We start from the raw sequence: 14,810 nt of genomic DNA on the forward strand, positions 1-14,810 counted from the left end.
AAAACCTACTTGGAAACACTCAATTGGGAAGTTTTACCCCACCCGCCGTATTCACCAGACATTGCTCCCTCTAACTATCACTTGTTTCGATCGATGACGCACGGTTTGTCTGAGCAGCACTTCACATCATATGAAGATACCAAAAATTGGGTTGATTCGTGGATAGCCTCAAAAGATGAAACGTTCTTCCGACACGGTATCCGTATGCTGCCAGAAAGATGGGAAAAAGTAGTGGCTAGCGATGGACAATACTTTGAATAAAACATAAGGTACCGTTCTTTCACAATAAATGCCCAATTTTTGATAAAAAACGGCGGAGACTTATTTGTATTCCCAATAAATTGTGAATTAATCACATTCGCAAACATCAGGTAGAATTATTATGCGGGTTTATACGTTACCTTAGCAATGGTGTACACGAAGAACAAAACTATTCCTATCGTGTACAGCGGCATTAAAATCCCCATTGTACTGTTTCCTTTTGGAGCTGGAACAACATGACCAGCGCCACCGAGAGGTGGTCTCATCTTTGGCATGATGTGTTCCGGTCTGTCCACTATCCTTGGTACAACATGAGAAGACGGTATGGCCCTTCCCCGTTCTCTCATTGCAGGATGCATTTCGCCTGCATGGGAAGGAGTACGACGCTCCTGCCGTATGGTATCTATGCACATATAAAATATCTATAGATTATCCATAAAATATACTTTCACTTAGCATCTTGCAAGAGATGTCAATCTGCATTGACATGCTAGAAATAAATATAAATAAGAAATAAAAATAATAAAAATTATATAAATAAAAATAAGTTAATTTTTGCAATATAGAAGTAACAAAGACTGTTATAATTTATTCAAATCCAAAACTATTATATTTAAATCCAAAACTAATTTTCTATATTAATATATAACTATATATGTATAATTTTTATAAAATTTAGAGTTTCTCTGTTGAAAATTTGAATAAAGAATAATAGGTCAAATGTAATTGTATTTGAAGCTGACTATGGGCCAGGTCTTGTTTGCCAAACATCACGCTGGGTTTTTTGGCATTCAGCCAAAGCAAGGTAGACAACTTGAATTTACTTTCCATATATACATCATGATGTGATGCATCAAAGATATATTTCTTTAAATTTACCTAATTATATAATACATAAATTATATGATTCTTGTGTGAATATCGCTGATTAAATTGATATATTAGTCTGAGTTAGCAGGACAAAATTACACACATTTTAAAAATGCCTCACATCATACAAACACATAGTTAATTATTTATTAATGAATAAATACTGGAATAGTGTAACAAGATTCTGTTAATGTTAAATGACAATTAATTTACATGTCCTTGTAATTCTTACTGTGTGGCATCAAAATATGATATCTGATAAGATGAGGTGTGCCTAACTGTGACAGTGGTACACCAAAATTCATTTTAAGACAGAGGGAACCATTGAAGGATCTAATTTCTTCTAGTACTTGTTTATATGTCTTTCCCAAGCTTTCCCTCTCAGCCAAAAAGGATGATAAGTCTATGCCACATCGGGCTAGAACTTCTTCTCTGCACAAACTGGAGGTCTGAGGGGTCAATTTGTTATGCTTTAACGCGTCTCTAATGCGTGGATCGACTGGATGATGTCGCAATATATTTTGACACATTTCTTGCATAATGTCCACCGCAGTGACATCACTTTCAAATATTACTTCGCAGCATGCTATACAAATGTGAACCATAAGATAAAATCACCTGAATCTCTTCAAGTCAATTGATAAACAACAACTTAAAGAACATAATAAGAACATTTCTCGAAGAATTTTATATTAATTTCCGCCTGTGTATGTATATATATATATATATATATATATATATATATATATATATATATCACTCTAAACATTTAAAGTCACGTTACAACGTTATTACTTCCAAACGAATTTCTTATACTATTAATGTAGTCTAGCACGTAGAATATTGTTGGACTCTTACCAGAACTGTCCGTGTGGTGATGTGAAGTGACAGATGCTGTGAGCATAGGGTAGAAAATTTTCGGCCATAACACCGCAAAGCAGCCAGCCACAATCGCGAGTATAAAAATCGTCTTTCTCGGTCCGAAATCCGTTACTTCGGCCATTTTCGTCGTAATAGGTTCGTCGTTCGTAAATGTTTCGTGCTTCGAAAACTTCGGATAAAACTATGATCGCGAGTCCTCTCCTCCGCACTCACATCCAGGGATCTCACGACAAAGAGACGAGATGGAAGCAGCCGCCGCAGCGCACTGTCGTCTGCTATTTTTATCATATCACAGTGCCGTATTGTCGAAGCGCGTCGCCCAAATTTTCATTTTGTTTAGAGAGGGTTACGGAAATAAATCACGTATGAAACACGAAATTATAATAAATATTTGCGGAAAGTCCAAACATGAGTATATTGAGTCTCGAACAACATTTAAAAATATTACGCATTTATTTGCAAAAAAAGTTCTGATTATCAATGGTAGATATTTAGACATTTTTTAAGATGGAATCAAATTTGAAATGAATTTGTAAATTGTAGAGAAAATTCTCGATTATACGATATTACTTCGAATATATTAATTTTACTGGATTAATATTATTAATATTATTCTTCTATTTTAATGTGAAATTTTATTCTGTAGAACAATTCGCACGACTTATTGCCGTTACTGTCGTCATAAATCAAAGGCTATCGAGAATAGCGATTTATTTGAGACTTTGAGCAACTATTTTAAAATATTACAATAATATAATAGCAACACAAAATAATACACAACATACAATAAGTTTTTCCTTAATTTTTCAATTATAGAAGAAAAGTATAAAAATTTGCAGTAAAAATTGATTGCAAGATATTTGATCAGAATCTTGTTATCTTGTGATCTAGGATTAACTCACACAGCAGGAATGAGCTGAGAGTTGTGCCAAAAATAGCAGGCCCTGGCAATGTCACGGTAGACCTTGCCCGATAGACATCTGGTATGAATGTGAAATAATATTTGCAGTGCAGAATCTCTTTCTCTCCCTCTTTCTTTCTCTGTCACGATCATTTATTTAAATAGCACATTGCATCGAACACATAACAAAGTTAAGTACTTAGGACTTAGAATATTCTAAATGTACACACTATAAAATCACTCTGGTCCACCACGCTGTAACATACAAAAATATATGCTAAATATTAAGTATATAATAACATATATACAATATATATATGTCCAAATCTTCTTAAATATATATACATGTACATATATCAAGAGACAGATGAAAGCCGTAAAAAATAAGACTTCTGTCGTATTAAAATTCTCATTAAAGAATTAATCGTAGCTTACGTTAATGTACTCGATTTCCTTGTCACCTAACGGCAGTCTCTGATACCTTGGCGGGAGGTAAAGGTCTTCTATCGTCGGGAGGACGGTCACCCCAGGACCCGTTGCACCGCTGCCCGCACTCCGCTTCATTTGACTCGGCCCTGATCGCGCAGATGGAGCGGCTGTCGCACCAGCGACTTAACCAATAATGCCAATTTCAATGTCACACTTTTTTTAATCGAAAAATAGATGCACGTTGGCCACAGTGGTGTCAATATACATTACCCAAATTAGAGCCACCTTTGCGAAACCTGATCATCGGTACGTGCGGCTTAATCACCTGCAAGAAAAATCACGTAATCATCTGGTGGAAATGAGAATCGCGTCGCGTAAATACGGCAGTGGCGATGTTTAACGCGAGATCATCACAATACAAGACGATTTCTGGCTGTCTCTTCCAGATGAATTCGCACTGACCTTCCAAACCTGGCTCGCCATCATCAAATTTTTCTCTAACCAATAAGTCTCTAAACACGAGATAACCTCCAACTGAACTCGTCTACACGACGAGAGCCACCGCTCCCCTCAGCTGCCTCCAGCTTCTACTAACAGCGGTTAGATGGCGTCTCAGTACTCGACGGACGACCAAACGAGTCTTGACGATACGGGCCGTGACCAAATTCTCGTCTCGTGTGCAGCGGAAAAGGGTGAATTTACGCCGACAGCCTTGCGTCTCCCAGATACCACGATCTCCCGTTACCTCGAGGACGATGAAATTCGAACGATTCCACGTTTGTATGTAATAGAATAGACTGGCCATTGGAGTCAGGATTTGGAAGCTATTCAAAGAATCTCATACGATTATAATATAGCGCCCTCTTCTCAGGTAAAAATATTCAAAAATATCGTTGATAAAGCGGAGAATGAAAAATTGCGTATCTCTGAGTATGAATGCGTGAGATATAATGCCATTTTTTTTAAAGTATATGTTTAGTAATGCTCATTAATATTTATTAGCTCTCAACATATATGAGAGCTAATAAATTCGACCTCGAAAATCGCAGAGATATTTCCTTATGATCACGTCATAAAGCAACTCGCCAAAATCCAATTAAGTGCACTGCACAGATTTGTTTGAACAAACTGTTCCAGAAGTATAAGCGATTACTGTTGTGATTACGTGTTTGTTTCTAGAGATAAATTTTACATGGAAAAAAGAAAAGAAAGTTTGCTTTCTAACACCGCGTATATTTGATCAAGAAAGCCAGGGGAGATTTTTGCGTATTGTGTTTTAATTTCTACGTGCAATTTGAACAGAGCTAGGAGTTTTTCCTGCAATATCACGCCGGACGTGTTCGTTCCTGTGGTCGCATATACATATGTATAATTGGTAAACATATACCGGCTCCTTTATTGTGGGAACCATCGTCGTCACGCACCGTGTCGGCACACACTTAAAATGTAACGTTTCATAGGCACAGCGTGTGTTTAATGAAACAACTCGTTCCGTTCTCGAGTCATGCCTTCGATGCGTTAACCCTTCGGATTCGCGGCGTTTACAGGCCTTTGTGTTTTTGTCGGGGAACGTAAAATCATCGGTTATTTACCGTAAGAACGTTTCCGTGAAGGAGATCGTACGCATTGTGATATGATGTAACGATAATGACAGCAATATTATTAATAATATATTTTTAGCAATAGATAAACGGTCAGAAAAAATACCACTTCTACTTCTATAATAACAGAGAAGAAAGTTTGATTGTACACTGAGAGGAAAAACATTGAAAAATTAAATATTTATTCGATGGATATTAATAACATATTTATTCGTACTATATACATACTTTTACATTGAGAAAAATTTTCTCTCAAATGAGAAAATATGTCTTAATAAAACCGTTGGTTTTTATGAAAAATTGTTTATTCTAAGTCAATTCTTAAACAAAAGAGAGAGAGAAGAGAAAGAAGAGAGAGAGAAGAGAGAGAGAGAGAGAACTTAGATTTAAATAAATATGTTATTAGTCCCACCAAATCAATATATTTCTACTTTTCAGATATTTTTATTTCTCAATGTATTAACATGAAATTTGATTATAATGAACAAACTAATATATCTTGATCACAGAAAATAGAACTTCTGATTCCTGGAGATATAGATGTGGGTCATAAGAACTATAGAAATTTTGCGTATTTAAATCAGAACGCATTGATTCATTTATTAAGACCAAACTTTACTTCAATACAACAAACATTTTTTCCCGTGTATATACTGAGAAAAAGATATTTGGATATCTATTTGTGAGTAAAAATTTCTTTCGCGGAATTAACTTTACGTTACAAAAATGGATCTTTAAGTATTTTTTTGTTCAGTGTTTCATGATCATTTCAAATCGATAGGGCTGCATCGGGTACGTTAAAATTCCCAACGCGAGTTTCCGCGGAGTCGTCCCGCGAATCGCCCTAAATCGCGACGTGACGGCGAAATCAACGACGTAACTTTCCCCACGAGGCGATCATCGAAACGGCGACGCGAGTTATTTCCGACCGCGCGGCCACGTAGCCGCGCAATAACGCGCGGGAATATCGATACGCGCGCGCTTCTGAAAAGTCCCTTCGGCAGGCCAGTCACGAGTCAGCGACACTAACGGCAATTACAAATGCTCAGCTCGTAGTTTCACGCGCCAAGGGAATACAGAGAACCGCAGGCGGCCGACGGCATTCGCCTTTTTTTTTCATACGTCGACAGTCGCGAGCGACCGGCGAATGTCGCTTACCTCTTTATGGATCCGCACCCGTCCGCTTCCTCATATCGAACACTCGGCCCATTGTAAGGGCCCAACGGCTCGACATCGCTCGAATCCGGCACGACAATGCCGAAGGTCCTTTTTGTTCGGGAAAGATGAACGGGAGGGGAATGACGCTGGAATCCGCGGTTTTATTCGCCACGTGACATTTTAGATCGTTCGCATAAGGATAAAATAACAAATATATATTCTCGTTATAACAACTGTTCTCTGCGTTTGCACATTTGCGAATTATTCATTCAGGTTTGCAACGCAACGCAAATAGTTTGATCGAATTGACAGACAGCCAAAACGCGTTTTGCTTGAAAGTAACAGAATTTCTGGTTTGTACGCCGCACTGGGAAAAATTACTTGGGAATTTATCTGTGGAATATAAAGTTTATTCACGAAAACAAACTTTATATCCCACAAACGAATTTTCAACTATTTTTTTCAATGTGAGAATACAATATCTAAAAAATATCTAAAAAATAAAAAAATTGTTCAGTGAGTATTGATAATATATTTACTTAAATCTAAATTCTTTTGTTTGAATAAAACGAACCATTGCCTCCGTGACAAGCTATGGTTTTAGGAGAACCCATATTTTCTTATTTGAAAAATATCTCACTACTGTGTCCAAAAAGTAAGACCAGTTTTCAATTTAAATCGCGCGGGTAAACCGCACATCATAAATATTTTTTTTCTAAGTTGGCAGCATTGTGACAGACATCTGTGACAAATTTCATGTCAAAACATTCATTACTTTTTGCTTTACGCTTGGTTTTGTATGACGCTAAAAGTGCATTCGGCGATTTTTACAATGTCTAATTATATTGAGCAAAGAAGTTGCATTAAATTTTGTTTGCGGAATGAAATTTCGGGTGCAGAAACGTTCAGGATATTGCAGAAAGCCTTCGGGGACCATGCTTTGTCGGAAAGGAATGTTTACAAGTGATATAAGCAGTTCAAAGAAGATCGTGAAAGTGTTGAAAACGAAGAGCGTTCCGGACGACCATCAACCTCTACCGATGAACAACACGTTAAAAAAATCGAAGAACTTGTGCTTGCTAATCGTCGAATGACTGTTAGAGACCTTGCTGACGCTGTTGGTATTTCGAAAGGATCTGCCAATACCATTTTGAAAGATATTTTGGGCCTGAAACGTGTAAAATCTCGACTAGTGCCAAAACATCGATAATGCACCTTCTCACACTGCACTCGTTCTTCGTGACTTTTTCGCCAAAAATTCGATCTATATCGTACCACAACCACCGTATTCGCCTGATTTAGCACCGTGTGACTTCTGGCTATTCCCGAAACTCAAAAGTCCACTGCGGGGAAATTGTTTTGAGACGATAGAAGAGATACAACGTGAATCGCTACGCGCTCTGAAAGTCATCCCGGAAGGCGACTTTAATTCTTGTTTCGAGGACTGGAAAATACGTTGGCATAAGTGTATTATGTCAGGAGGGAATTACTTTGAAGGCGACGAAATAGATTTGGAAGAATAAATAAAAACTGGTCTTACTTTTTGGACACAGTAGTATGTTAATGTAAGAGTGAACCAATCTTATGTTAATGTAAGAATACTCAAGAAATAAATATCTTTTATTTCTTAGATTTCTTAAATATTTCTTCTCTCACAGTGTATGAACTAAATTCATAAATTCTAAAAACTAGAAATTCAGTTTCGTTCAACCAAGACGCGCTTATTTCATTCAAATTAATTTCACCTATTAAAATGCGATATTCCACAATACATATATTTATTAAAAAAATGCGACACACCTTACAATTATAATATCTAAATAGTCTCACAATGATCGGATCACACTGCAATTTTCGAGTACTTCGACTGAGCGCCCAATATCGCGCGAAACGAATAATTCTATCTGTGTGCGATAGAGACGTGTCAATCGAGTTGAAATTCGTTGTCGAAGAACGAACGTTCAGTTATTATCTTTTTCTTTTTGTTTTGTCTGCGCCTTTGTTATTCAATAAGTCGATGCCGCGACGATGTTCAAGACACGTCAGGTGTAACAGTATTCGGCGTCTCGGTTCTTTATTTTCGCTGAAGCGTAGAGACGCTCCAAGGGGAAGATCGGTGGAGTTGATATGGCGAGGAGCTTAACTCCGGTAACCTAGCTTTATGATGTCGAATAAAACTCATACAGCTAGATAACCAAAGAAAATGTCCGCGCCAAGATCCTCTTGATACGATAGTAGATTTTTATTCCAATCGCGCTGAACCACTCTGATAATAGATAAGCTAAAATAAATCCAATTATCAATCAAGGAATCTTAGACATACGTGCATTGAGACAAAAAAATATCTAAAAAAAAATAGTAAATATTTCTTTAGTGCGAGCACTAATAACATATTTATTTAAATCTAAATTTTTTTATTTAAATGGAATAAACGATTGCTTTCATGAAAAGCTAAGATTTTCTTGAGGTTTTAAGAAACTAGAAATTTTTAAGTGAAAGACTAATAAGATAAGGCGTAATAAGTCACTGAGTGAGCAAAGCTTAAAACTCTTATAATACCATACTTAAAGATTCAAAATGAAAGCCTGAAAGCAGAAGATTCGCCGTTAATCTTTGTCCTTTAAATACTTTGTCCTTTGTTATTGTCCTTTGTTATTGTCCTTTGTTCTCGCACATATGACTCGCACATTTCCAATTTTCTCGCTTTAATTCGGACGGTTTTCAGACAAAATTTCAGACTTAAGTCTTGCTTGATGGTTCTAGACTTTAGGTAGCGCCTACGATATTTTTCCTCTCAGTGTATAAATGTAATCATTTACAACGCTTTTATTTTCACGATACGAGTATTACAGCGCGAACGCTTTGGTCACAATTATTGGCGCGCACATTACTTTGTTTTAAGCATTTTTTTTTTATAATATCATAAAGATATGGATAATGTTGGGAGGTAAAATGAGCACCATGAGCTGTGAGTGAATCGTAAGCCAAATCGTGAGTTTCTCTCTCGTCTCAGTCGGAAGATCGCACGTTTAGCACTCCGCTTTCCAGGTCGCGAATTCCGATTACTCGTGATCACATCGGCACATAATACACGCGGCCGCGTCGTGCCTACTATCTGAAACAGATACAGAGAGAAATCGTAAATCGCCATGCAACAATCGTCCCTTTGTTGTGGATTGATCGATATGCGCGCGGTGGGGAGCGCGGAAAAGTGAAACAGCCGTTGACATTTCGGAGTGAAAGTCGCGTAACTTGGGCCCGCGGATACATAATGCCCAATGACTAAACATACACGCGAAAAGTCTCATAAAGGCTGCGAGAGCCGGCCTTCCTCGGTGCGAGAGCTCTTGACAAGGAAAAGGAAGAAAGAAAAAAAGAGAGAGAAAACATCGTCGAAAGTTATTCGTTGAACTCGTTATTCGCTCACACAAAGACATATATTAATAGTCATTACTTGAAACGTGCTTCAGGTAAGATGCTCAGATTTCGAATTTAGACTCGTGTTAAGGAAGTTAGTTACCTGAAATTTTTCTCATGTGAGATACTCAGATTTTTATTTGAAGTTTTATCCAAGTCTTTCAATCAAATTATAACACATGTATCATTTATACTTGTAATCGTGATTCAACTGAAAAATTCTCATTCAATTCTGAATTCAAATTTTGGTGTCTCACACTTGAGAGGAGTTTCAAGTAATGACTAGTACAGGCTCTTAGCGTTAAATATGAATTTTTCAGCTGAATCATGATTGCAAATGTGATGTCGCATATATTACGATCCAAATAAAGAACTTAAATCTAACTTTAAATTCGTGGTAGACAAGCTTCAAGTAATGATTATTAATACATGTGGAAAAAGTGTTTTAATACGATAATCGATCGAAACGACGTGATAGTTTTCTCGGTTCCATTGTGACTTTTGTAACGAAAAGCTGCAATTCGAGTACATTATCCAACATTAGCCACGGCAGAGATACGCGGATTTGTACAGTTCCGCGCCATGTGCTCAGCCGCGTTACGTGCCTTGTTACGTCATAATTACTCGCGCGCTCAGCAGCGCCGACACGTCATTCAGCAAGCCACGCGGATTTCAGCTTGACGAGGAGGATCTTCTCGCGTTCTAGTGGCCGGCTTAATTCGCATTCGCGGAACGATGCACACATGACTCGCGCCGCGCGCAAATTTTTCTCCGCATTTTTCGCCGCGGGAGCGTCGCGAACCGATCCGTCGCGCTCGTCTCCTGTTTCCTTAACGTTATCAATTAACAGCCGGCCAATAATTTACCGGAGGCACGTGCAGCCGCGAGATGCGGTTATAAATAGCGAGTGTAATTTACGCGCGACGTTCATCTCGCGAATTATCGCGGTATCGGTCCTCTCAATTCTCCTCTCGAGCGCGCACGGAGATATTATCGACCGGTGCTCTTTCCGTCTCTCCCCCCGACGCCGACATTAAAGGCTCTCTCGCACTTTTCATCACGTCGGACCGTCGGTATACGCACACGGACCGGTATGAAGTTTCGCAAGAACCTCCGCGTTCGGAGAAAGTTATGATCTCGCCATATCGGCGCGCTTACGTATCCGGATTCGATTTTATTTCCAAACCGTTCTCGCGCGCGCGATCAATCGATCGATCGCGCGCTTCCTCCCCCCCGTCCCTCTCTTCCGAGCGAGAATTTCCCGTATGCGAGGTGAGTGAGCCTTTCCGCTTTCGAAAGAAACCGGAGTCACGCTCGGCGTTTTATCAGACTGCCGTGGCGCCTTCTTTTATTTCTTTTTTTTTCTGTATATATAAATTGCATGTCGCCAAGCCAGGCGCCAGAAAAGAACAACCTGGTTATCGTTCCGCGTTCAACGCGAACGCGCTTATCTCTCGTGATAGTGTAACCTCGACATGCCCGATGGAAATCGGCGAGAACGGCGGGACCGATCGCACGAGATAGACGCCCGGATCAGCGCCGATATATGCATAACGCGACGTGCGCTCTATTTTACTACGCGACACGCGCTCGAGACAAAACGCTTTCGTGCGCAATCGACGCTGGGAATCGGCCGCGGAAGGCCGTGGCGGTACTAAATGCTATTTATAACGGTTTCGGGACTTCAGTACACGTGTCACAGATCGGTGACATGAACGACGAGCGTGATATGTGCTCGCGAGGTTTTTTTTTCAGCCAAATCAGCTCGCGTTTTCTTCCTTTAGAGCAAAATAAGCACACAAGGTGAGTCACCTGAGGTTAAATTCCAAAATATCTCCGCTGTTCTCCAGATAAATCTAAGACATCTAAAAGTTGTACGCACGAATGTACACAATGCAATCAAATCAAACTAAACTCGATGAGATCTTTCTAAAGTCAAGAAATCTATATGCATTTAGTCACGAGTCCATACTTTGTATCCAGCATATGGACTTTGTGACTGAAACGCAGACTACTTGACTTTAGAAGTATTTCATCGAGCTCACTTTGATTCTATTACACCACAACGTCCATGTGTGCAGACTCCTGAAGGCTCGCTAATTGATTTGATATCAGCAGAGCCTTTTTATGAAACTTTCTACTTTTATATTAGAGGAAAGTGTAAGAAATAACCTGTGGTTGTGAAAAGATTGGCTGACCGCAACATTTATCTCTTCCAACCACACAGTTTACTCCTTACAAATTTCCCTCTAAAAAGGAAACAACAGAAATATTTTAAAATCTAACGCTAGGCTACGACTCACCCTGCGTAATCAAGCATCTTCAAGGGAAAAGGAATAATGTTCCAGCGCAGCACTGGTGCGCGTCTAAAGAGAACAGACTAACTCTCTTCATTCTTCGATCGATCAGTGGCACTTTGCACTCGCCTAGGACAGCTTCGTCTCATTGTCGTGAATGATAACAACACACAAGATGTCAAGGACTCTCCCTCACCATATTGATTCGCGCGACCAATTTCCAGCTCGCTTTCTTTCCTCTGTTTCAGAGCGCAGCGAATTCCACGACGCGATTCCCGCGATTCTATCGGAGCCACGGCAGCAGCCTCTTATCCGAGCCGTGAAATCGAACGTAGCTACAGTAAATACACGTAAGTAACCTATCTGCCAATGATAAGCCGCCAGCCCCGCGGCCGGCCTTCGATTTCTCGCGTTCGTCTGCCACCGTTGTTACAGCTGAACTACAACGACATGCATTATCGTACCTCTTGAGTGTGTTCCGCGACACTGACAAGCGACAGTGGCACGTTTGCCAAGACGAAGAGCCGGGGCTCGCTGATAAGGCCCGCGAAGTTGTACGTTGTCAGGTCTATGAATGGCACGTTGGCGATCGTAGTCCGCCGATTTCGCCAAGCGATCGCACTTCTCCACGATTCGAATTTTATCCAAGACCGAGTTTCTCGATCTTAATAATGAGTATGTAAGTTCTGCGAAAGAATAAGCTCGTTCTTGCCTCGGCCTTTCGCTATCAGCGGTATCGCGACCGAATTAGATAAAGAAAAAAATTCGCGGAACGCTCAAATGTCGTAGAAGATATCGTCTCGCCGGAGTTTTATATCGAGGAGTTGCATCTCCGTCACGGCAGAAGCTGACACTGAGAAAAAATATCTAATACTATAATTCTAGACAAAATTGTAAAACTAGTAACTTGTTCTCGTAAGATTCGTAAGTACTTATGAGTAGATCTGCAATTCTATGCGGATCGTAAGTCATATAATAACTCATAAATATTTATAATTTTTTTTTTCGTAAGCTACGACTTTACAATTTTATGATTTACTTATATATTTGCTTAGAATTGCAGCATAAAAGATACAAAATATTTATTCGATAGGTGCTAATATAACTTATATTTACCAAAATCTAAATTCTCTTATTTAAATAGAGTAAACCATCACTTTCATGAAAAGCTAAATACTTTTTAAGGAAATATATACTTTCTAATATAAAATATTTGAAAAATATTTGATAAACATTTTTCAGATAATAATTCAAATACATATCAAATAAATATAACGGATATAAATGTATATTTTCTAATAGAAAATATTTAATATTTTCCAGATAAATATAGATAATTAAAATAAATATCGAATAACTAATAAATATTATATATGTATTGTATATTTTCTAATATAAAATATTTGAAAAATGTTTTATATTAGTATAAGCGAATATGTTGTTAGTGACCACTGAGTAAATATCTTTTATTTTTTAAATATTTTTTCTCTCAGTGCAGCAAATTTCAAATACATCAAGAGTCGAGATAAGATTTTTTTTAATCGTGTATAAGTTACATATCTCCGTAAGAGAAGATACACGCTAAGAGCAAGGCTATAATATTATTTATACACTTCGCAATTACTTATATGTTGTGTATTATATTTCTCGATATTTCTGCAATTTCGATTTGGACACGTAGCTCCGCGTCGATGTCGCGCGGGGACGATTTGAAGTTCTGGCAACGACAATGTCAGTTCGCAACGTTGGTTTGCCGATCTAATTAACGACGTCGCGTTCGGTGCAGCCGTTACAAACTCTCCTCTAGGCGATACCTGGCCTGTTGATCGTACCTGTTATCTCGTCGAATTCACGTAAGCGTAATGATTAGGCCGTAATTGTCAAAGCTCCGCGGAGATGCCGAAAAGAAATCGCGATCCCCTCGATTGGTAGTCGCGAGTCTGGCGAGTTCGATTTCGCGCGACGACCGATCAGTTCGAAATTCTAACGAGGCCGGCGCGATTTTCTTCAATCGATTTTACAGCGCGATTTTCTTCAATCATTTGCGCAAACACAGCTGCGCGGATGCTCAAAATAACTGCGGCTAAATGTCGTCTGACTCGCAGACATTATCACACGGTTACTTACTCTCGATTCAATTTCCTCCTGTCTCGTGTATAGAAAAATGCTCAAAAAGATTAAGAAACCGCAGGTGTGCAGCAGATAATTTCTCGCAAGAGTTAATCGCGGATCTGCCGTGGAAGCGAGATCCCGATATAGCTAATTATACCTGATAGATAGCTAATTATATCTTTTTTAATAGGATCACGATCTTGCAGAAAATCGAGAACAATTGACAAATAATCTTGCGTCAATATGTTCGACTTTCTTACGCACGTCTGAATATTTAAAACAGACGAGATCTCCTGTCCCTTGATTCGAAAACACTCCGATATTAAGTCTCACCATAAATCGCTTGCCCGGCAGCTTGATGAGAATCTTCTACCAAAGTCCGACTCGATTATGCAGAGTGAACAAAACGCAATTGAAATTTCGATACTCAATCACCAAGAGAAACAAATCCGCGCTTGATGAATCGCGCGAAGAGTCTCGAAACTAAGTAAAAAGTGAGCTTTTGACACACACACACACATATATATGTATATACATATATTTATACGTCGTCGTCGATCACGCGAACAGTAGGATAAATGCTCGAAGTAATATCTTTGTGAGGTGATAATAAAACCGACAAGCCGCGACGCATATTGAACTTGAATTATCGCTAGATACCATACGACATTTATATTTCAAATTGCTCGCAATAAAGCCGCCATCTCCAAGAATCGACGCATGATCGCACGCGCTACGTGATAATAAATATATAAGCAAAATTAAGTGAACTCTCTCTCTTTCTTCCCCTCTCTCTCTCTCTTCCCCTCTCTCTCTCTCTTCCCCCCTCTCTCTCTCTCTTCCCCCTCTCTCTCTCTCTCTCTCTCTCTCTCTCTCTCTCTC

The 14,810-nt window shown here is 39.0% G+C and overlaps 3 protein-coding genes and 1 long non-coding RNA gene across 7 annotated transcripts in view; 1 reads left to right on the forward strand and 3 right to left on the reverse strand.

The window, feature by feature from the left end:
* The window catches only part of LOC116848150 (golgin subfamily A member 6-like protein 1), a 9,682-nt gene extending 7,396 nt beyond the window's left edge, over nucleotides 1–2,286 (reverse strand). Inside the window, exons 1-3 of the mRNA XM_032823955.1 lie at nucleotides 1,990–2,286; nucleotides 1,364–1,717; nucleotides 402–664 (exon numbers count right to left, since the gene is read on the reverse strand). Coding sequence (XP_032679846.1) covers nucleotides 402–664; nucleotides 1,364–1,717; nucleotides 1,990–2,134 — 762 coding nt within the window. The 5' untranslated portion in view covers nucleotides 2,135–2,286. The remainder of the gene's footprint in view (nucleotides 1–401; nucleotides 665–1,363; nucleotides 1,718–1,989) is intronic.
* Nucleotides 2,287–2,707: 421 nt separating this feature from the next.
* LOC116848160 (28S ribosomal protein S36, mitochondrial) lies at nucleotides 2,708–3,956 on the reverse strand. The gene is made up of 4 exons (XM_032823976.1): nucleotides 3,806–3,956; nucleotides 3,614–3,668; nucleotides 3,350–3,525; nucleotides 2,708–3,169 (listed from the first exon to the last, which is right to left on the reverse strand). Exons 1-4 carry the CDS (start codon nucleotides 3,827–3,829, stop codon nucleotides 3,152–3,154), a joined length of 273 nt encoding a protein of 90 aa, XP_032679867.1. The 5' UTR covers nucleotides 3,830–3,956; the 3' UTR covers nucleotides 2,708–3,151.
* Nucleotides 3,957–4,069: 113 nt separating this feature from the next.
* Nucleotides 4,070–14,810, forward strand: part of LOC116848158 — a 62,549-nt gene continuing 51,808 nt past the window's right edge. For 2 of the 4 annotated variants that reach the window (XR_004378915.1, XR_004378917.1), the window contains exons 1-2: nucleotides 4,070–4,214; nucleotides 12,065–12,166. Coding sequence is in view for 1 of the 4 variants with exons in the window: in XM_032823975.1 (XP_032679866.1) it covers nucleotides 11,066–11,322; nucleotides 12,065–12,166 (359 nt within the window). In the remaining 3 variants the exon portion in view is untranslated. Of the gene's footprint in view, nucleotides 4,215–9,210; nucleotides 9,573–9,718; nucleotides 11,323–12,064; nucleotides 12,167–14,810 lie in introns of those variants that run through there. The other 2 variants (XR_004378916.1, XM_032823975.1) reach the window with 2 other exon arrangements.
* Nucleotides 7,553–14,810, reverse strand: part of LOC116848161 — a 13,694-nt gene continuing 6,436 nt past the window's right edge. The window contains exons 2-3 of the long non-coding RNA XR_004378918.1: nucleotides 8,667–9,217; nucleotides 7,553–8,383 (exon numbers count right to left, since the gene is read on the reverse strand). This is a non-coding gene — a long non-coding RNA (uncharacterized LOC116848161). The remainder of the gene's footprint in view (nucleotides 8,384–8,666; nucleotides 9,218–14,810) is intronic.

Source organism: Odontomachus brunneus, unplaced genomic scaffold (assembly GCF_010583005.1).
Source record: "Odontomachus brunneus isolate Ranch 3 - 2012 unplaced genomic scaffold, Obru_v1 Obru_scaffold_090, whole genome shotgun sequence".
NCBI classification, from domain to species: domain Eukaryota; kingdom Metazoa; phylum Arthropoda; class Insecta; order Hymenoptera; family Formicidae; genus Odontomachus; species Odontomachus brunneus.